The sequence below is a fragment of the Coenobita brevimanus genome, chromosome 25 (genome assembly GCF_032717465.1).
Source record: "Coenobita brevimanus isolate Jiangsu-jjx chromosome 25, ASM3271746v2, whole genome shotgun sequence".
Classification (NCBI taxonomy): domain Eukaryota; kingdom Metazoa; phylum Arthropoda; class Malacostraca; order Decapoda; family Coenobitidae; genus Coenobita; species Coenobita brevimanus.
The window spans coordinates 3,485,648-3,506,462 of NC_136978.1; the positions used below are offsets into that span (position 1 = coordinate 3,485,648).

The 20,815-nt window shown below is 42.4% G+C and overlaps 1 protein-coding gene across 1 annotated transcript in view; it reads left to right on the forward strand.

Annotated features, from left to right (window-relative positions):
• LOC145393671 (neuronal acetylcholine receptor subunit alpha-10-like) overlaps positions 1-16,888 on the forward strand; it is an 84,072-nt gene extending 67,184 nt beyond the window's left edge. The window contains exons 4-12 of the mRNA XM_080267721.1: positions 1,817-1,926; positions 2,736-2,919; positions 3,485-3,659; positions 4,534-4,713; positions 6,010-6,221; positions 8,048-8,130; positions 11,286-11,318; positions 13,887-14,066; positions 16,798-16,888. Coding sequence (XP_080123847.1) covers positions 1,817-1,926; positions 2,736-2,919; positions 3,485-3,659; positions 4,534-4,713; positions 6,010-6,221; positions 8,048-8,130; positions 11,286-11,318; positions 13,887-14,066; positions 16,798-16,888 — 1,248 coding nt within the window. The remainder of the gene's footprint in view (positions 1-1,816; positions 1,927-2,735; positions 2,920-3,484; positions 3,660-4,533; positions 4,714-6,009; positions 6,222-8,047; positions 8,131-11,285; positions 11,319-13,886; positions 14,067-16,797) is intronic.
• Positions 16,889-20,815: the final 3,927 nt, after the last annotated feature.

Genomic DNA, 20,815 nt, shown 5'->3' on the forward strand with positions numbered 1-20,815 from the left:
TACAGTCACCATTAATGCATTTAACAAGGAGGGGGGGGGGGGCTATGCGGAATAAGTGCCATGGTAACAAGAAACAAATAAAAGATGTCAACACCACACGGACGGGATTAACGCAACCCGAAATTAATTACCCGTGCGCCAACATCATTCATCACCACCCCGACTCAGCTTCCCACTCTTTGTAAACTCTTCCCAAAGATCATTCCGGATTTGTTTTCTGTTAAAAGAAAAAAATGGAACCAAAACTGAAGGCCAGAAAAGTTCTACCTTCCAAAGAAAGTTGAAGAAAAAACCCAAATGACGATAATTTTACTTCAGGTCTTTCAAGAGATGTCTGAATACAGTGCGTTTGAAAAACTGAAGATCAGAGGCAGAAGCAAACACAGTATCCGGATAACTATTATAGAGTCAGTAAGAAAAAGTATTCCACAGTTAGTACGGAAAACTATTCCAGTGTTTGTAAGAAAGACTATTCTAGAGTTAAGCTGACTAGTTATAATGAAGGACACAGCATACCAGTTAACACTTTGGACAGAATCCACGCAATTATCTTTAACACTTAAATCAGTAATCTATGTTTCACCCGATTAGGATTTATTAGGAAATGTGAGTGACTGTCTGACGGGGGATGGAAGAGACAAGGGAGGAAATTAATGGAAATACGGGAATGAAGGACAGAGAGAGAGAGAGAGAGAGAGAGAGAGAGAAAGATAAGTGAATGAGACGGGAAAGTGGACGGAGAGATAATGAATGGAAATCGAGCGATAGGAGGGAGAGGGTAGGAAATAAAGATACGGGGGGGTGGAGTGGGAAAGAGACCTAAAAGGGGTGGGGTGTGAATGAACTGAGAGGGGATAGAAAGGGAATGAAATGGAGGAGATACAAGAACAGACGGACAGGGCAATGGAATGGGGAGACAAAGTAATGAATGAAAAGAAAGGGAGGATGAAGGGAAGATGAAGAAAAGACGAAAAGGCGGGAAGGAGACGGACCGTATGTAGTAAATGAATTAAGATGTGAAGATGGAGGGGGTAAGGAGAAGTAATTAAGCATGAAGAAAGGAGGAGGAAGATGGAAGGGGATAGAGAAGAAAAGAAGGTAAAAAAAAAAAAAATCATGCTCAAATATCTTGTCGGACCCCGGAACAAAATTTCATCCAAAAGTTTGTTTCTGTCTCACTTCAACTTTTCACGTCTTAGAAATTTCTCACTGCCTCCCCCCTCCCCTTAATCCTCTCCCCTCTTCCTCCTTCCATCAGTCAGTCTTAGTAAGTTTGTTAATCTTATTTTTTTTTCTCTTTCTCTCTGCACTGACCATCGGATTCGAAGGCGTCTATAGAGTTTCGGTAACTACACCCTTCACTAAGACGATTTTTTTTTTATTTTTACCCTTGCCATCACAGGACTACTTGACTGTATGACACGGGGACGTTTTGCATACTTCGTTTTGTTTGGTTTCAGCCTCTCACTGCACCCTTCCTAGCAGAACTGCCAGAGAAGTCCAGCTTTAAATACCAACAACTAATTCTTTTTGACAGCACCACTCAACAGCATATTACAATCTTAAAAATTTAGCGATCCTAGGCTAGGTTCCACAGCAGAGTACTTCTCAGGGTAGATGACCAGTCTACTCCATCTGACGGCATGACAGATCCAAAATCCTCCGGTCACCTCGGGATCCAACCTATGCAAGGCCATCACATCGACTAGAGCGCTTTAACTAGACCACCAAACGTAATATTCTATACTGGAAGGGCAAGGAATACTGAATTTTGTATCCCTGTAACCTCTAAGCACACCCTCCTCTCTTGCTACAGATGTGGCTTGACTACAGCTTACAGTGGAACTCTTCTGACTTCGGTAACATCCAGGTCATTCGTCTTCCCGCTGAGAAGCTATGGAAGCCTGACATCATACTCTACAACAAGTGAGTGGCCGTGTGTGTGTGTGTGTGTGTGTGTGTGTGTGTGTGTGTGTGTGTGTGTGTGTGTGTGTGTGTGTGTGTGTGTGTGTGTGTGTGTGTTAAACTCTCTACTTCGTTAACATGCTGAGCTTGAGTAAAAGGTCTGGCAGTAAACTTTAAAAAAATATAGGCTATATATTAACCCCTTCAGCCCGAGGACGTCTTTTTTGTTATACTGTTCTAACGACACACGATTTTACTCTGTTTAGAGGAAATTAATATACACATCAGCAACCTTCCTCTCACACCTTCCAACACCACTCAAGCTCCATTTAAACTTTGCAGTACTATTCTAATTCACTCCAAAACTTTCTACCCCACTCTAACTCCCAACAAACACACACACACACACACACACACACACACACACAACGCACCTTCCCACACCACCCAGTGCCAAATCTTCTCACACCATTCTAACTCCCTCCCTCTCCTACTCCCTCCTGCATCACTGTAACCCCCCCAAACTTTTCCACACCACTCACTCCTTACCACATTTTCCCCCCCACCTCCACCCCAGCATCACTAACCCTACAAAACCTTTCCATGGCACTCTACCTGCCTCCCTCCCTTCCACCCTCCCTCCTACACAATTTTAGCCTCTCCAAACCTTCCCATACAACTCTTAACTCCCTCCCTCACCTTCTTACTCGCCACCACTCAAGCTTCAAGCAAAAATTTTCCACATCATTCGAACCCTCCCCCTTCTCACCTTTCCACTCATTCTCAACCCACTGTAACTTCCACCAAAACTCTCCAACCCATCTCAACAGCGCGGACAGCCAGTACAACAACGCCATCCTGAGCACCAATATCATAGTGACCTCCGACGGCAACGTAACCTGGCTCTCCTCGGCCATATTCCGCTCAGCCTGCTCTATCAACGTCGAGTTCTTTCCCTTCGACGAGCAGAGATGCGTCATGAAGTTTGCCTCATGGACTTACGATGGATTTCAGGTGCGTGGGATAATAAACTGGCAAGGACAGAGGGTAAATATGGATTCTGAATTATAAATAAAGTGAAGAATTGTGGGTCGGTGGGTGGAGGCTAGACGAAATGACACAGGTGCGTCATTATGTTAGCCACAAGGACAAAAGATGGGTTTCAGGTGGGTAAGGAAGGGCACTGAGTATAACACTGTATGAAGTGATAAATTAACGTGAAAAGAGATCAAGTTGAAAATTTGGATATATCGGGCAAAAACGATAATAATCGTAGGTAAATAGATTGGAAAATGACTGTACGTGAAGGGGGACTACAAAAGGGTTTCCGAAATCATCTTTTCACTTCCGTAGTGGTCTTACTTTCCTTTCCTGAGGGATAATCCATCCACACACTAAATATTCACCCATCAACATACCAATAATTCACCCATCCAAAAATGATCGATTTTTTTCGCATTCTACTCCTCTGACCAAGTTAAAACTTTCCACTCACTTACATTCACTCTTATTACTTCATCTGCAAACAGCCTAGTTACTCTTATTCATTCGTCTGACAAACTTTCTTTTCCACCTACAGGTTAACTTGGTAATCCAGACGGAGGAGGGTGACCTGAGTAACTACGTGACGAACGGGGAGTGGGACATGATCGACATGATCGTGGAGAGGAACGTAGTTTTCTATTCCTGCTGCGACGCCCCCTACCCTGACATCACCTACCACATCATCCTTAGACGTCGACCCCTCTTCTATGGTGAGATATATAGACAGAGATCGATAGATAAAGAGAGGGGGGTGAGAAGAAGAAAGATACTGTAGCCAGGCCTGCCAAGAAAGACATTAAGTATAATATTTTCAGAAACAAGGAGGAAATGAGGGAGAAGGAAAAAGACAGGCAACCCTCGCTTACACTGCCTACCAGGATGAGGCGCAGACAGACAGATATAGACAGATAGAAGCAGACAGTTAGACAGACAGATGGACAGATATATAGATCAGATGGAGACAAACAGAAAGGCAGAGTAATAAAAATACTGACATACAGTGACACAAGAACGAACAGACGGAAAAACAGTTAGTGTAAAGACGGGGAGGTGGGTACAGGAAACCCACAGACTTTCCTTAAAACACCTTTCCTCTGGCCAACACACCGTATCGCATGACATTCCTTTGCCTCTAAAAGTGAAACGAGCAAACGTTACCCAAGCTTGTGGCATGAGTGAGAGATAGGTAGCTCTCAGTAGCTTTATCTATTCATACACTGGGAAAATAAGGACTACTGGGTCTCAAATACTGACTAGCCAATACTGAAGAGTCAAGAACTGAAAATGAAAATAAAGAAATGTATGGACCTTAAAGACAGACAGACTTTCAACTAGTAGGAGTGACAGTTTTGTTATGCTCATGAGTTCGAGCCCCAAGGGTTGCCTGAATGTTTTCCGATAACGTAATTGCAACAATGCAGAGTAGGCTGGTCGTTTGTTGTACGATAACCTGGCCTCGAACACCTACAGTTCGCGTTGAGAGGGAGGGGGGAGAGGGATAAATGAGACTGATTGTTGTATGATATGCTAAATAATCCTTTCATTCTTAATCTTCAAGCTCCCTGACGTTGCTTCTCCTTGCAGTGTTCAACCTGATCCTGCCGTGCGTGCTGATAACGGGTATCGCCCTCATGAGCTTCTACATGCCTAGCGACTCCGGGGAGAAGGTGACCCTGGGCATCACCACGCTGCTCTCCATGACCGTCTTCCTCATGGTCATCGGCGAATCCATGCCCCCTACCTCAGAGAAACTACCACTAATTGGTGAGTCTTTACAAATAGTGAGGCTGTCCAGAACAGTTCAAGGCAATTAAAGGGATACCCATAACAACTCTAGGCAAAATTACCCTACTTCATCATTAATTAAAAAGAAATGCCCATAACAATTCTAGGCGACAGAAAGACTACTCATAACAAATCCACGCAACAGAAATGCTACCCAGCAAAGACAGACTACTCCACCAATAAACAGACATAAAGGCTATCCACAAGTTATAGGCCACCCACAGCAGTTCTCCGTTACCGACAAGTCCTATGGAACAGAATGGCTATCCACAACGGCGTATTGATTGGAGAGTTGGCGGTGGGAAGAGTGGCGGGTGACACAATGGGCGCGGAAAGCGTGCGACACACAGAGTGGGACTTTAGTTCCCACAAATATCCACAGAAATTACAGGGAAATTGGTGAGGAGATGGAGAAAGGTGGCCAGACATATACTGAATTTCATTGGCTCAACTACAGAGTAAAATTTGAAGTGAAGCAAATGTATAAATGGATATCTACAAATTATTAATATGCTTTATTTTCTTGAATAAAAAATCTACAGAAATCGGAAGGAAATGTCCTTTTAAATACTGCGATTCACAGCATATGAACCTATACTCACATATCTAAATATATTTTTTCAGAGAGGGAGAGAGAGAGTTAACAGACAAATGACCTAATAAATACAGGGAATCCTGAGTAAGAGCTATACACTAATCTGGGATGGAAGGAAGGGGGGAAGGAGGGGTGCTGATAATCCCGTTGCCAAAGAGCAAGGTCTGGGGCGGCTGCAATACCTACGATACCATGGTGCGTGGATGGACTCAATACCTGCCTCTTACATTCACTTGATTGCATTTTTCACACACATTTACAGTCCTAAGCTCACTATTATGCCTGGGAAATTTTAAAATAAATGAATTTTTCTTAAGTTTTAGGAAAATTCATGGATAAAAACTAGCCTGTGAAGCAAATATTGACAAAGAGAATATTATTTTCATCTAAAAGTCAAGTGGGTTTTAGTACGTGGGTGGTGATACTGAAATGGGGAGGGGGAGAGCGTTTTGACTGAAATGCTACGTATGCTCTGATGTGCTATAATAACGTGCTGCAGTCGGCGAGAACAGATCATTATATCTGCAGGTCTATCCGCTCTATCTCCCTCCAGATCTACGCTCATCTCCCTCAAAATACCACAGCAATTTTCCCCTCACCTAATTATTCCCACTGGTATTGACACCTTAACTATTTCCCACCTGGTCTCACCTCAAAATACCTTTAACTATTTCCCACAGGTCTGTACTACGGCGTGACCATCTCCTTGGTCTCCTTCGCCACCGGACTATCGGTGGTGACGCTAAACATTCACCACCGAGGGATGAGAGGACGCGAGGTGCCTGGCATAGTCAAGAGGATAGTATTCTCCTACCTAGCCAGAATCATGTGTATACGGCTAGACGCTCCCGACCCCATGGGGGGACAAGGCCACAGGTTCCCTCCACCCGCTGTAAGTATGGGGCGACAGAGAAGGAGGAAAATGGAGATACGGGAGGAAATGGGGAACGTACGAGGAGAGAGAAATAAAAGGAATGGAGGAAGAGAATAGGGAAATAAAACGAGGAACGAAGGGGGGGAAGCAGGAGGGGAAAACGATTTTGACTAAGACAGAGACGGAGGTAGGAGAAAGAAAAGAGAGAGAGAGAGAGAGAGAAAGGAAAGCAGTGAAGGAGTGCGGTAGGATGGAAATTAGCGAGGGGAAGGAAGGAATAAGGTAGAGGAGGACAAAGAAGTTAAAGGATGAGGGAGCAGAGGAAGTCTGTCGAGGAGGAGGATTTTTATTGGAAAAAAAAGAAAAAGAAAAGAACCGACCCCAGCCAAAGTTATCCCTTCCAAAGAAAAGCTGGACTGCATAAGAAGTAAGGTAGGAATGGGTGGGGGGAGTATGCTAAAGGGTGAGTGGGCAGGAGGGAGGGACGGCAGAAAAGGGAGGGGAGGGTAGGAATGGGTGGGTAGAGGAAGAGGGAAGGTAGGAATGGATGGGTAGGAGTGAGGCAATGTAGGAACTGGAGGGTAGAAGGATAGGAATGGGTGAGTGTGAAGGAGTGAAGGAAGGTAGGAACTGGAGAGCAGAAGGGTAGGAATGGGTGAGTGGAAAGGCGAGTGGAAAGGCCGAATGGCAGAATGGAGAGGAGGAAGGTAGGAATGGATGAGTGGGTGGGTGGGTGGAAGGAAAGTACGGATGAAAGGCGAGGCGGATAGGAATAAGTGGTTTGTAGTTAATTTAAAATCCTCTGCTGTTGGTGCACATGTGCGTTTAGTCAAGATACACTAATATCCAACGAATTTACTGAGTGAAACTCTTACTGTCTAAGGTAAGCGTCTAGATTACCCTTCTCACTACCCTAGACACTCTGGAGTATAGTAGGCCTACTCAGCACAGCACCAGACGGTTTTCTTTAGTTGAGGGAAATCCTAGCAGTATAGGTTTAATGGGTACCGCTGTCATAAGGTATTTGACTTTCCATAACTACAATAATACTGAATTTACGGGTATCACAAAATGTTTGACTTTCTGTACAATAATTCTGAATCAAACAATTATTTTAATTTTCAGGTCATAAGACAAAGTACTACTTGGATATAATACTGGTATCAGTGTTTTAGCACTCTCCAATACGATGGATTTTATGAGACGATTTCATCCGGTAGGATACCACACAGGTAATGGGCCAATGTACTATTTCGCACAGTTTGATGACTGTGGCCCTAAATTCATGTTTGGTCCAGTACTGCCCATTCTCCAACATTTTCCCTATTGCTCGCCAATTTTCCCACTCCTAATACTTTCCCCCCACACTCACGGATTTTACCACTCCCCACTACCTACCCCATTAATCAACTATTTTCCCACTCCCAATGCTGTTCCCTAATCCTCACGGCTTTTACGACTTCCAAATATTTTCCCCAATCCCTCACCAGTCTTCTCATTCCCAATACTTTTCCCAACCACAACCAATTGTCCCACTCCCCAGTACTTTTCCTCAGCAGCAACCAATTTCTCCACTCCCAAAAACTTTCTCTCATTCCCCAGCAATTTTGCCACTCATTAATTTTACCCAATCCCCAGTAATTTCTCCACTTCCTACTTTTCCCTTCTTCCTTGCTACCAATACCGCTCCCCCACCCTCCGCTATTTCCTCCACCCCATCTAAGACCCCCTCCCTCCACTAACTTTCCCAAGATTTCCCCCGACGTCAACCAATTCCCCCTTCCCTTCACTAACTATCCAACTATTTCCTCTACCCCAACTCAATCCCCCCCATCCCCCCACAGAGCGAAGGGTGCAAAACCAGCGCGGATATGACGGACAGACTCCTGGATGATGCCAAGTGTGAGAACGGCAGGGTGGCAAGCAGGTGAGTTTGGAGGGTAGGGAGGGGACGGAGGGACTAGGGAGGAAAAGGGACTATACTCCTTTTATCTAACTTGGTCTACAATTCCCATCTCCCTATCTTGAATGCAGAGTAGTAGGAAAAGACTGACGCAAATAATTGATGCTACACCCGCTTGACTCTAACTAGCTTAAAATTGCCATCTCTCCGTCTTGCATACCGGTATCGAGTTGTAACGAGAGATTAACGCTAGCAAAGGATGCTGGTCATGAAGAAGTGCTGTGAAAAGGAAATAGCGCCACAAAATTGTCTTATTCTGCCAAAGAGCTACTTGAATTGAGCTGTAATGGATACAAATCTGGGCCAAGTTAAAACAACATGACTAGGCTAGAGAGGGAGAAGGGACTAAAGAGGAAAGAGTTAGAGAAAAAAGAGTCTGGATAGGATATGAAGGAGGGACTTGAAAGGGGAAGGGAAAAAGGGAGGAAAAGGAAGAATGAGAAAGGGAGGTGAAAACAGGAAAGATATGGGGGAGGGGAGAAAGGAAAGTAAGGGGATGGAAAATGGAGATGGGGAGAGGAGACATACACAGTACAAGGTTGAGGGATTGGGGAGAGGATGGACGAAAAGGGAGGAGATATGTTGGCAGGAGGGAGTGAGGAAAGAACTGAAAACAGAAGAGGAAGGGAGGCAGAGAGGAAGAAGAAAGGAGTGCATAGGAAAGTCAGATAACATTATGCCTGCCCCATAACGAGATTATGTACTGGAGTAAAACCGATTATGATAAGGAGGAAGAAGAGATGAAGACGACGAAAAGGAGAGAGAGAGAGAGAGAGAGAGAGAGAGAGAGAGAGAGACAGACAGACAGACAGACAGACAGACAGACAGACAGAGACAGAGACAGAGAGAGAAGTGCGGATGAAGTTGCCTTTTTTTATTTTCTGCTTATATCAAACTTTCGGTGCTATTAAATCTCTCTCTCTCTCTCTCTCTCTCTCTCTCTCTCTCTCTCTCTCTCTCTCTCTCTCTCTCTCTCTCTCTCTCTCTCTCTCTCTCCATCTATCAACTATCACACCGTCTCTACCCTTCTCTCTACTTTTTCAGCTCAACATGCCAGACCAAACCAATCTTCAGGAGGTAAATGGACGATCATATCACATTCCGTGACCGCCTCTGTAAACATCGTAACTTTAGGCTGCTCTCTCTCTCTCTCTCTCTCTCTCTCTCTCTCTCTCTCTCTCTCTCTCCATCTATCAACTATCACACCGTCTCTACCCTTCTCTCTACTTTTTCAGCTCAACATGCCAGACCAAACCAATCTTCAGGAGGTAAATGGACGATCATATCACATTCCGTGACCGCCTCTGTAAACATCGTAACTTTAGGCTGCTTCTGTAAATGTATCGTAACTTACAACCGCTTCTGTAAACATATAGTAGCGTAAGGCTGCTTCTGTAAATATATCGGAACTTAAGGCGGCTTCTGTAACCGTATCGTAACTTAAGATGGCTTTTGAAACATATCGGAACTCAAGACCGCGCAAGTACCGTAACTTAAGCCCGCCTATAATAAACACCTTAACTTTTTCAAGCTACTGTAAACATTGTTACATTGTACTGTGTAAAAATGAAACATTAAAGGTAAAAGTAACATTGAAGGTATAGGTCTATCACTATATTATCTATCCCTCCCTCTCTGTCTGAATTATATGTATTATCAACCACTCCGCATCTCTCTCTCTCTCTCTCTCTCTCTCTCTCTCTCTCTCTCTCTCTCTCTCTCTCTCTCTCTCTCTCCTTCCTTTCCCCACACTCTATCGCGACTTCCTTTCTTTACCTTCCCCCCGCCCCCCCTCCACTCTCTTCATTATTGCCCCCTTCCCTTTTTTCATGCTATCGCTCTCCATTCTTCCCTTTCTTTTCACCTCTGATATTTCATTCCTACCTCATTCTTTTCTCGCCCTCTTCCATGCCCTTCCATTCAACCTCCTCCCGTTCTTCTCACCTCTCTCTCCGTCCTTTGTAACCCTCTCATAACTCCTTTCCTTTCCGTCTCCCCCTCCCCCATCCTCCTTTCTCTCTCATCTTTATGCTCTTCGATCCTCAAATCTCGTTTCTTCTCTCATTTTTCGCTGACACCTCTTCCTCTACCTCATATCTTTCATCTCTCTCTCTCTCTCTCTCTCTCTCTCTCTCTCTCTCTCTCTCTCTATTTATCTGTCGATCTATCTATCTATCTATATAATTAAAGTACGTGGAGTAACCGCTCATATTAGCATACGCTTTAAATGAGTTGTGGCTTAAATACACTAGATGACACATATCTGTGCAGAGCAAGCGACGTAACTGTTCCAAAATTATACGATTTAGAAGAGTAGTATAACTGGACAAACATAACAGTGCAAACTGGCATATGCTTTAGAAACGCGCTCAAAGGCTTTCAGCTCTTTATGCTGACTTAACCTTCCTTATGCTGTAGTACAGTGTAAGTTGTCTGTGATAAATGCAACTTAAACTTACTTAGTTTTTTTTTTTATCAATTACACATTTTGAAAATGCATTTATATTTCTTAACTTATCTGTATATTCAGCCCGATGACGTCATTTGTATTATATATTTGCTATCTCCTGGCGTTTTTAGTTGCGTAGGAATAATATACAGGGTGGTCTGTACCTAATGCTCCAGTTTCACTGCGCCGGGTGATTTGTGTTGTGGGTACAGCTGTCAGAGTTATTAGTATATACCTGAGTCATTTATTCATTTCCTATTCCAAATGCCACAACCACGCCTACACTAGCCATCTAAGCCAAACCCTTAACACATAAGATACTGCCACGTGAGTTTCTAGTGGAGCGCTATTTACAGACCACGCTGAATAAAAAACAAAAACTGTCATCGGATATAGGGGCTAAAGAATTTATATAATGTAATGACTGACACTAAACGATAAATGGAAGTAAGATATAAATTACCGTTCATGTAATATATTGCATTTCTGCTTTAACTTCGATCAATAATAATTTTTTCTTTCTTTGTGTATTTCGTTTCTGTATCTATGCATGTATGTATGTCCCTGCAAATGCGCGTGTACGTTGATGATATGCCTTATTAACGTATGATATTCTTCCTGTGTTCGTATGCAAACGTAACTGTGTGTGTGTGTGTGTGTGTGTGTGCAGCCAGGAGTCACTGCGACGTGGGAGTCTCAGGAGGTGAGAGCAACAACTCGCCAAACGCAAAGACTGCTTTAAGATCCCAACCCGATATGCACAAACACTTTTAAGAAAGTTTCCTCTCTTATCTTTCACTTTTTTTTTTTTCTTTTAAAGACTGATCCATACGCGTTGTCTTTGATTAGTTGAACACGATGCCCTAGACGATTTTACTCAGCTTAGGAAAGACCTCTGATAGGGAAGATTAATATTAGTTCTAACCCCTACAGTTAGCAAAGTCTCACCTAAGCTGAACAAAATCGTCCGAAGGAAGTAAGTGTAACATAAAACAGACGTCATCACAGACATGTTCAAAGAATTTTTCCTCTCCCTTTTTGTTCCCCCAAAGAATGATAGGCTTTGGATTGCACAAGCGTCATAAACTAATCAAACCTTTAATAAATCAGCCTACTCCTTAGAAAAGAGCAGGAACTATTCTTAAAGAGGAACAGTAAACCTTGTGCTGCATATCCTTTCATATCCTGCCATATAATAGGATAGTTGGTAGAGCTGCCCCTTGTCAATTACCTGTCTTCGTATTTTCTTTTATTCCTTGAGTGGTAGATCTATACTAGCAGTTTTGTACGTGGGCTATATTAGCAAACAAAATTATTATTTATCGTGGTGTGGGCTTTGTGGTTTATTATCAATACTATGTTTTTCAACAGTATTTCTGCAGTATTTCGATGAATCAAAATTGCTGTTATATCAGGGAGTGGGGTTTGTAAAACATCAACAGTACTATTACTTTCAACTTCTATCGTCAATAAAGGAAGTTTCTTACAACTTTTCCTATTTAATTTGCTTATAACACCTTACCGTCCTATCCTGTTAATCCTTCAAACATCGCCATACTCTGAATTAATAACGTACAAAAGGATTAACCCGCCATATCCAAAAAATAACTCGCTATGGAAGAGGTGCTAGGGAGCCTCCTTGCCCTACCAGAGAATACGGTCTTAAGTGTTTACTGTGAGGATACAACTGATGTTCTGCACAATAAACAACATTTCAGTACGTTGCTTAATAATCTAATTATCACATATGGTTGCCTAAATCAGCTTCGTTTTTTTCTATACTCGTTTTACTCTAACTTGGTCAAAAATTGTCACTTCTCCATCGTGAATGCTTAAGTATAAAACAGATTAACACTGGAATATGATGCTAGTCTGGAAGAAGTGCTATGGAAAGGGCATGGAGCCATAGCATTGTCTTTTTCTACCACGAGCTGGGTGAAATAAGCAGAAATGGGGACAAACATCAAAGCCAAGTTACAGTACAAGGAGTATGGTATGCATGGTGGCCGAAATGAGCTTCGTTTTCCCTAGTAATACCCAATGAATACAAAACATTACTGTGGTAGTTCTTTTTCACACTCGTAGCTACTTTATTCAGTAAAAACAGATCCCCTCGCATTAGTACGTTTAACCCATTTCCTGCAATGATTTATTACTCTCGCCACAGCCAGACATTTATCGTAATGAGAGTTAATGGCTAAGAACTAAGTAAACTACTGACACAGCCAAAAAAACTTCCTCTAAACAGTTCATAAATCCATATTTGGTGAAAATACTTTCTAAATGTTACCGTATTCTGAGGTACTTTCACCATAATCAAATAACTTCATTCTTGCAACAACAGAAGTATCCCTATAAGTCTCCCGTTATTCATTTACTTATTTATAGTCCAGTGCAATGAAACACAGATGCTGCTAAACAGTTATGGATGAAACCATTACCTCCGTCCACCTTCAGTAGGAAGGGAGAAGTTAAATATCATTTGCAAAAAATCCACAGGAAGCACTATAATGACTGTACCTTCACAGGTTTCATGTCTCCTTTGGATTAGACGGGGATGCCGCTATCATACTAAGTATTAACCTACTAACGAAGACAACACTGATTTAGATATGAATACATGGAAGATTTCTATACTTGTGATTAAACTTTCTAATACGATGATGTGTTTTCTATTTTAATCTCACTTAGTACTCCCTGACGCATTTATTCAATGAAAGAGTTAACGACAGCTCTGAAGAAAGGAACACAACACACTGCAACTAAATAATCTCAGCTGTCGATAGGGGTTAGTGTATGAAATCGTTTAAAGTAAAAACTTTTAGATAATTTATATACAGTAATGTTAAACAGGATAGAACTTCCTTTCTGGCCTGGGTAGCCTACATAGGACAGAGCTTTATTTATTAATTTTGTTTAACGCTTCTGGCTGTATCAAGTATATATAACCTATCTTATGCTGCATCTTAGCTACAGCAACCACCGCCTATTCATTCGTATACCGTGCCTATCCTATATTACGCACTGTTTTATCGTATCCGGTATGTATCCTACAGTACCCTGTATCTATCCTACCGTATCCTGAACGGTGTCCAGAGCCAGTCCTACCACATCCAGAACCAACCATTCTCTGCATCTGCACTATATCCTACCCTACCCAAAAACACCTAAACTACCACATTCTGCACCAACCATATCCTGCACCTAACCTACATTATTTTACCCTATTCTGTGCCTATTCTACCATATTCTAGCTTCATTTATCACCCAGGGCGGGTGGATGTGTACACGGGTCCTGCCCTACAGCCCTGGACAGTTTCGAAAGGCACTTCCTGCGGGTACTTGACCGCGTCAACCAGACCATCGAGAAAAACGAAATACGGCTGGCTGAGCAGGACCGCAGGGATGCCATCAAGCTGGAGTGGCAGCAGGTGGCGCTTGTGGTGGACAGGTAGGCAAAGGAGAGACAGGGTGGTAGGCAGAGGATTGGCAAGGAGGTCAAGAATGACTGGCAGGCAGAAAGAAAGAATGAGCAAGCAGGAAGGATAAAGATTAGGGGGAAATGAACACATACAGATTTAAGGAAGGACAGAAAAGATTGGCAGTAGGGGACATGCAAGAAATAAGAAAAAGGATCACAGATAGGCAGGATGAAGAACGACATCCCATTAGGCCAGAGTGGTAGTAGGTGACACTTTTGTAGACAGGTAGGCAGTGAATAAGCAGGTATGCAGAGGCAGACAAGGTGGCCGCAAGAGAAGAGGCAGGAAGTAGAGAACATGAAGTAAGAAGAGAAGGATAAGCAAGTAAGCTGAGACAGACAGGCAGAAAAAAAATAAATAAACAGGTAGACTGAGACGGGCAGTAAGAAGGCAGATAAGGACAGGCAGGAGGGCAAAGAAGAACAAACAAGAAAGCAGAGATGGATAAGCAAGTAGACAGAAAAGGTCAGAGAGGTAGGAAAATCACGGCAGGTAGGTAGACAGAAGAGAATAAGCAGGCAGCCAAAGAATGATAAGCAGGTAGGCCGAACAAGTTGGTAGGGAGACAATGAAAAGAGACAAAGAAGGGCAGAAATGTAGGCAAAGAATGGTGGCCAAGTAGGCAGAGAAGGATGGGCAGGCAGGCAGAGAAGGATGGGCAAGCAGGCAAGGGAGGATAGAGAGAAAGGCAAAGAAGGATGGGCAGGAAGTCAGAGGATAGGAAAACAAAAAAGAACGGTAAGGGAGATGACACAGAAAGGACAGAAACAGAATACATGAAGAAAACGGATCCGGAGAGTGCATGATGAGGGGTAACTGATAAATTCCTTGTGTATGAAAAAATAAGTAGAACAGTAGTTGTATCGGAATCTTTTAAAGGCACCTTTCTCTAGTGCAACCCTTTGTGCTCTGTTACTGTACTGTCTTTGATAAGCCCATTTGCACTTACTTATTCCTTCCATTACCGAAAGTCACCTTCCTGTTACCAATGACACCCATAAACAAACCTCAACTATGGCATCTACATAAAAGGACGCATCATTCAAAAACTTTAATACACATCTACCACACCCAGCTACTGTCTCAATAACCCTTTTACTTTCACAACCCAACTAAACCCACCTGCACTTCTGCAATATTCTCCTACTCCTCCACTGCATTAACATCCCTACTACGATCAATCCCACAGCTACCATATCAACATTCACCTTTACAAAAGAAAAAATAGGAGGGGGAACCTCTTCACCCATTTACACATACCCCCTAACAACACACATCAACACCCATAAAAAAAAAGTGCCCATACACCCACATTCCTATTTACACACCCTAACCACACCCATACCCTCCAGTTAACTGAAAAAAATAAGAAGTCCACCTATACACCCACATACCCATTTATACACACCCTAATCACACTCATCAACATACACTCTCTAGTAACCTTTAAAAAAAAAAAAATCCACTTACACACCCACACACCCATTTACATACACACACCCTAACTACATTCATCAACATCAGTATCAACCCACCTTACCCCCCAGCACTTCCCTACACACACTCATATTTTACTAACATCTTATATTAGTGATTCTTAATTTTTTCTTTTTTTATGGTGCCCCAACCATTAAACCACCACGCACCTACACAGTACAGTAAACTAAAACAGACCTACTGAGGATAGTTCAGAGGTCCAATGACCTTTATCTTTTAACTATACTCATAATTCAACAGGACCTGAAGATGATCTATAGTTACCAACCAACAATTAATATGGTTTCTGGTTCAATGTTTTCAAAAGACAAGAGCCAAAACAGATGAAAAAAGATGGAACCAAAAACAATCATTACCCTCTACATACCCAATACAGTAATATATCAAATCCTAATTGCTTTCATTATGCTTATATCCAGTGCTGGAGGCAAAACAGCAATGAGGTAGAGAGGCAATACCTGAAGCCAACACCTACCTAGTTTAGGGTCCCACAACATATTACAAATAAGCTAAAATCAAGAAATTTGAAATGTTTAGTTTCATGTTAGTTTAGAAACACACACACACACACACACACACACCACAAAGCATCTGTTAACTTAATCTATTTTGACAGAAGGAAAATATCAAAGTTGTGCAGTTTTACCCCCTTCTGTCAACATGCCTGATTTGCAAACCAGTAAACCTGTGCAGACATCAAGGGTTACCAACCAAAATATGAATAGTATAGGCAGACCTAGGACTACCCATAGAGGCACACACTGCAAACAAAACACAACAATGGAAAGACCACAAAGCACTTAAAATGCAGATTTTGGTAACAATGCAACAATATTGGTCAAATTGTTAGCCATCTCCAGGAGCATGCATACACCCCTGGATAAAAAACACAGATCTACCTCAACCAATACTCCTACCCTACCCATCAACATCTCCACTAACCACTTCACCCTTACTACACCCATAACACCTCCACTAATCGCTGCTACACCCCTCAACACCCCTACTACACCTAACAACACCCCTACTACACCCATCAACACCCCTACTACACCCATCAACACTCCTACTACACCCATCAACACTCCTACTACACCCATCAACACCCCCACTACCCCTACACCCCTACTACACCCATCAACACCCTTGCTAACCCCATCCTCCACCCATCAACAACCCCCACTAACCCCTCCCTCCCAACAGATTCCTCCTCTGGGTGTTCCTTGTGGCCACCATCGGAGCAACCTTCGGAATTTTGTACAAGTCCCCGCACACCAAGCTGTTCACTGTCTGACCTGTGCACCCTGGCCCCCTCATGAGCATTACAACCCTCCCTATATTAACAATAACCCTCCCTCACCCTCTCATAAGCACTGTGGTCCTCTTTAACTTCATCATGTGCACAATGATTTTCCTAATACCACTTGTGTGCAGTCGTTCCCTACCCAGCCCTCTTGTACGTGCATTTTCCTCTGTCCTCCACTGTGCACCCAATGACCCAAGTCCACTTCAGTGTTTACATAAGCACACCAGTTTTTTAGTGCACTTCAGTTTTTCATGTGCACTTCAACCTTTTACAGCTCTCCTTGCCATTTTCCCTCTATATTCACCCCCTTCCCTCCATCCCTGTACTGTTGAGCACACTACCCATTTTTTGGTGTAAAGATACCTCTTCATTCACCTCATGTAACAATCCACCCTTTTATATACACTCCATCCTTCTTTTATGCACTTCTATCCTCCTGTGTGCACTCCTACCTTCCCATGTGCACCCATCTCTAGTCTCATGTGCACCTGGGCTCTCATGTGCCCAGAAGCTCCTCGCAGTGCACACCAACCACAGATTCTAAGCAGTACGTACATGATTCCCTGTGTATATGATTCATCAAGTGTACATCTTGAGAGCATTTACTGCATGTATACCCTCAAGCCTGACTGTGCATGTATGCGTACATCCACAAACATTTGTATTACTTGTTTACCACCAAGCTTTGAATGCTTTGAACACTTTTTTCCTCTACAATGTCCCACTGCAATCAAGCATGAATGAACAAAATTATGAAATTAAGCCCACATGCAACGCCAATAGCATAACCAGTTCAACTGACTCACTCCACTGACCTATCACCAAAAACTTAATTACCAGTATCTTTTTTATTTGTGGGTTTCCTGTAAGCCAAGAAACCATTTACAACGCTGGGTGGTAACCATATAACCAAACCATACGTGCTCCCTATGTGTCAGCAAGTGGGTTGGTGGAGGGTTAGTGCCCCTCCCTGTAAAACAAATACAAGTAACTCAAAGTCAAATGGCCATCCCTTACGGGATTATGGCGTCTGGCAATAGATAGATAGATAGATGTTTCACGTGATATATATATATCCAATTAACTCTGATGAAATAGAGGGGAAATTTAATACAGTACCATGGATTACTTCAAGATAATAAATGTACCAGTAGGCCTATAGTCGTAATATGAAAATCTTGGGTATTATACACCCCTAACACTAGCACACGGCTTCCAATCACACAAAAAGTACTGGAACCCGGCACAGCTGACAATAAGGCCTAGCCAGATATGTAGTAAAAATTGAACAGCATCACACATGATATGCATGTAGTAAACATCATGGCAAAGTCTTTCATACTACATAACTGATTACCTCTGAAACAGTCTTCCTCATAACAGATTTCCCCATGGTAATAACCTCCAATTTTTCAAAAAACACACTCTCGGATACCATGAACTAAAACTGCTTTGATTTTGGCTTTCTTTGTTTCATTTTCTTCAAAGGCAATTTCATCCTTCTCAACCTCTGAACCATCTTTAGTTATAAAAAAAAAAAAAAATAGTGCCATCCACATTCACTATACTTTCACATGCTTTATATGTTGTAAGTGCACTTCCTGCTGCCTCTCCTAAGGTCCTAAGTGTGTTAGTTGTCAGTGTGCTGCTTATGTCCTGCTCAATCCACACGTGGTCATACACATATACATGCAATATTCATACAGCTACACAAACAAAGCCCTCTGTATACTGTACATGCATGTCATCGTGCAAGTGCATAGTATCTGAAGTTAAAATACAAAACCTATGCAATTCATAAACTTAAACATGCTACTTTTTAATATTTTTAATGAGTTGTCTTATTCTGACTTGGAGGTCATGTGCAATACATGCAAGCAAAATTTACAGATGAGAATATACAACAGGAACACAAGCAATCATAATTATGTACAGCTACAAAACTCTGATCCAAACTGCTAATCAGCCATGAATGAAAAACTGATCAAACAATAAAACGTGTTACAAAATACAACTACTATGAAATATGATGCTAACAACTGCATACATCGGCAGGTTCCTGTTGTGGGTGTTCGTCATCGCCACCATCAGCACCACCTTTGGCATCATGTACATGTCGCCACACACAAAACTCTTCACTGTATAAAAACCCTCACACACATCTAAAGAAGAATCTCTTGGGTGACCTGAAGAAAGTGTGGGCCTCTCCACCATGTCTGAGTGTCCCAAAATCAAGTATGGGGACCCCTGGGGCAAACATGGAAAGTCCTACAGCCAACAAAAGGCTCACAGAATAGGCCAAGAAACTTTCAGAGTGTGTAGACAGCCTACCAGAGCAAAAATGTGATGCCAACTACTGCACCATAAAGACAGGCTCCCTTTGAGAGTGTTCATCATTGACACCATCAGAAAAATATTTGGCATCATGTAGCTATTTGTGTATATGGACCCTCACACACAACCCTTAAGAGAACCTTCAAGTTGTCTCAAGTGACCAACAGGACCCTGGTGCAAGTAGAGGAACCCTAAAACAAGTCTGGGAGCTAATAAAGGGCCCGTTGAGCAAACATGGGAACCTCTGGAATATTAAGAAGATCCCTAGAACAAATATAAGGAATTCTATATTATGAAGAAGATCTTTAAAACAAACACCTCTCTGCTGATGACACCCTAAAGAAAGAATGGGACCAAGGCAAGCATGAGGAACCCGGGAGAAAATTAAAGGTCTACAGCAATCATGAGGAATCAACAGAGCAAGTGAAAGACCTCTAGAGAAAGCACAGTGATTTGCAGGGCATGCATGGAACCTCTAGGTGAAGCATAGATTGCTTGAGCAAGCATGGTAACATATACAGCAAGCACCAAGAATAAGTATGGTGACCCAAACAGCCACCTAGAGGATCTTAAAAGCAAATACAAGGACACCTTGTGAATTCCTTGTGCAAGTAAGAGGATCCCTATATTGTAATTCAACACAGTCAAAGGTCCCTTCAGAAGGCTCAAGACTAGTTAAGAAGAGAATGAATAGTCACAGTGCAAAAAAATGGTTCCTTAGTGAAGTCTAAGCACTGGACTCTCAAAGCAAGCAGAGGGCCTTTAATTTTAAGGAAACATATGACCCCTTTGGCAAAGCAAAAGCCGTGGAAACTTTTTCAGAACAATCATGGGACCTTTATGTTAAACAGAGCAGCATTCTGGCCTTCAACTGCTATTCAGAACCATCTACCAAACACTGTACAGTCAAACAATACCTGCAAAGTGACCTTAAGGCAAGTATACATAGCTTTAAAATAACATGACATCACGAAACAATCACAAGAGTCCTAAAGCAATTATGAGGGATCTATAGCAATTTAAGGATCCTAAAACACTGAAGGAGCCTTAAGACAATCACAAGGAGCCTTGAATGACCACAACAGATCCAAAAGCCCTCACATGGTCCTACTGCAGTCACAAGGGACTCCAGTGCGATCATACTTCTCTAAAATAATCAAAATGATTCTAAAATAATCACAAACTGCAGTCACAAGGGACATTAAGCAATCATAATGAATAACACAAATAAAATAAGCTCTTATAGGGGGGCCTAAAACAGTCACAGGAGACACAATCAAACTCAAGAACCCTAAGATAAAAAGAACCAAAGAGTAAGATCACAAATTAGAAAATACATATTGGAGCTCCAAGGAACTAAATCAGTTGCAGCATCCCTACAACATAATATGAGAGAGAAAAATAAGACTGATAATACTGAAGACGCAGCTGACAAAAACTAAACAGCTGCTAATGACAGTGACCAGGGTCTTCCACTTTGTAACATAAGGCCAGTCACTAAGCAGCTTTTGAAAATTTTTTAAGGAATGGTGGTGTCTGGGATCTTCCACTTTGTAACATGAGGCCAGAGTAGCTAAAGGC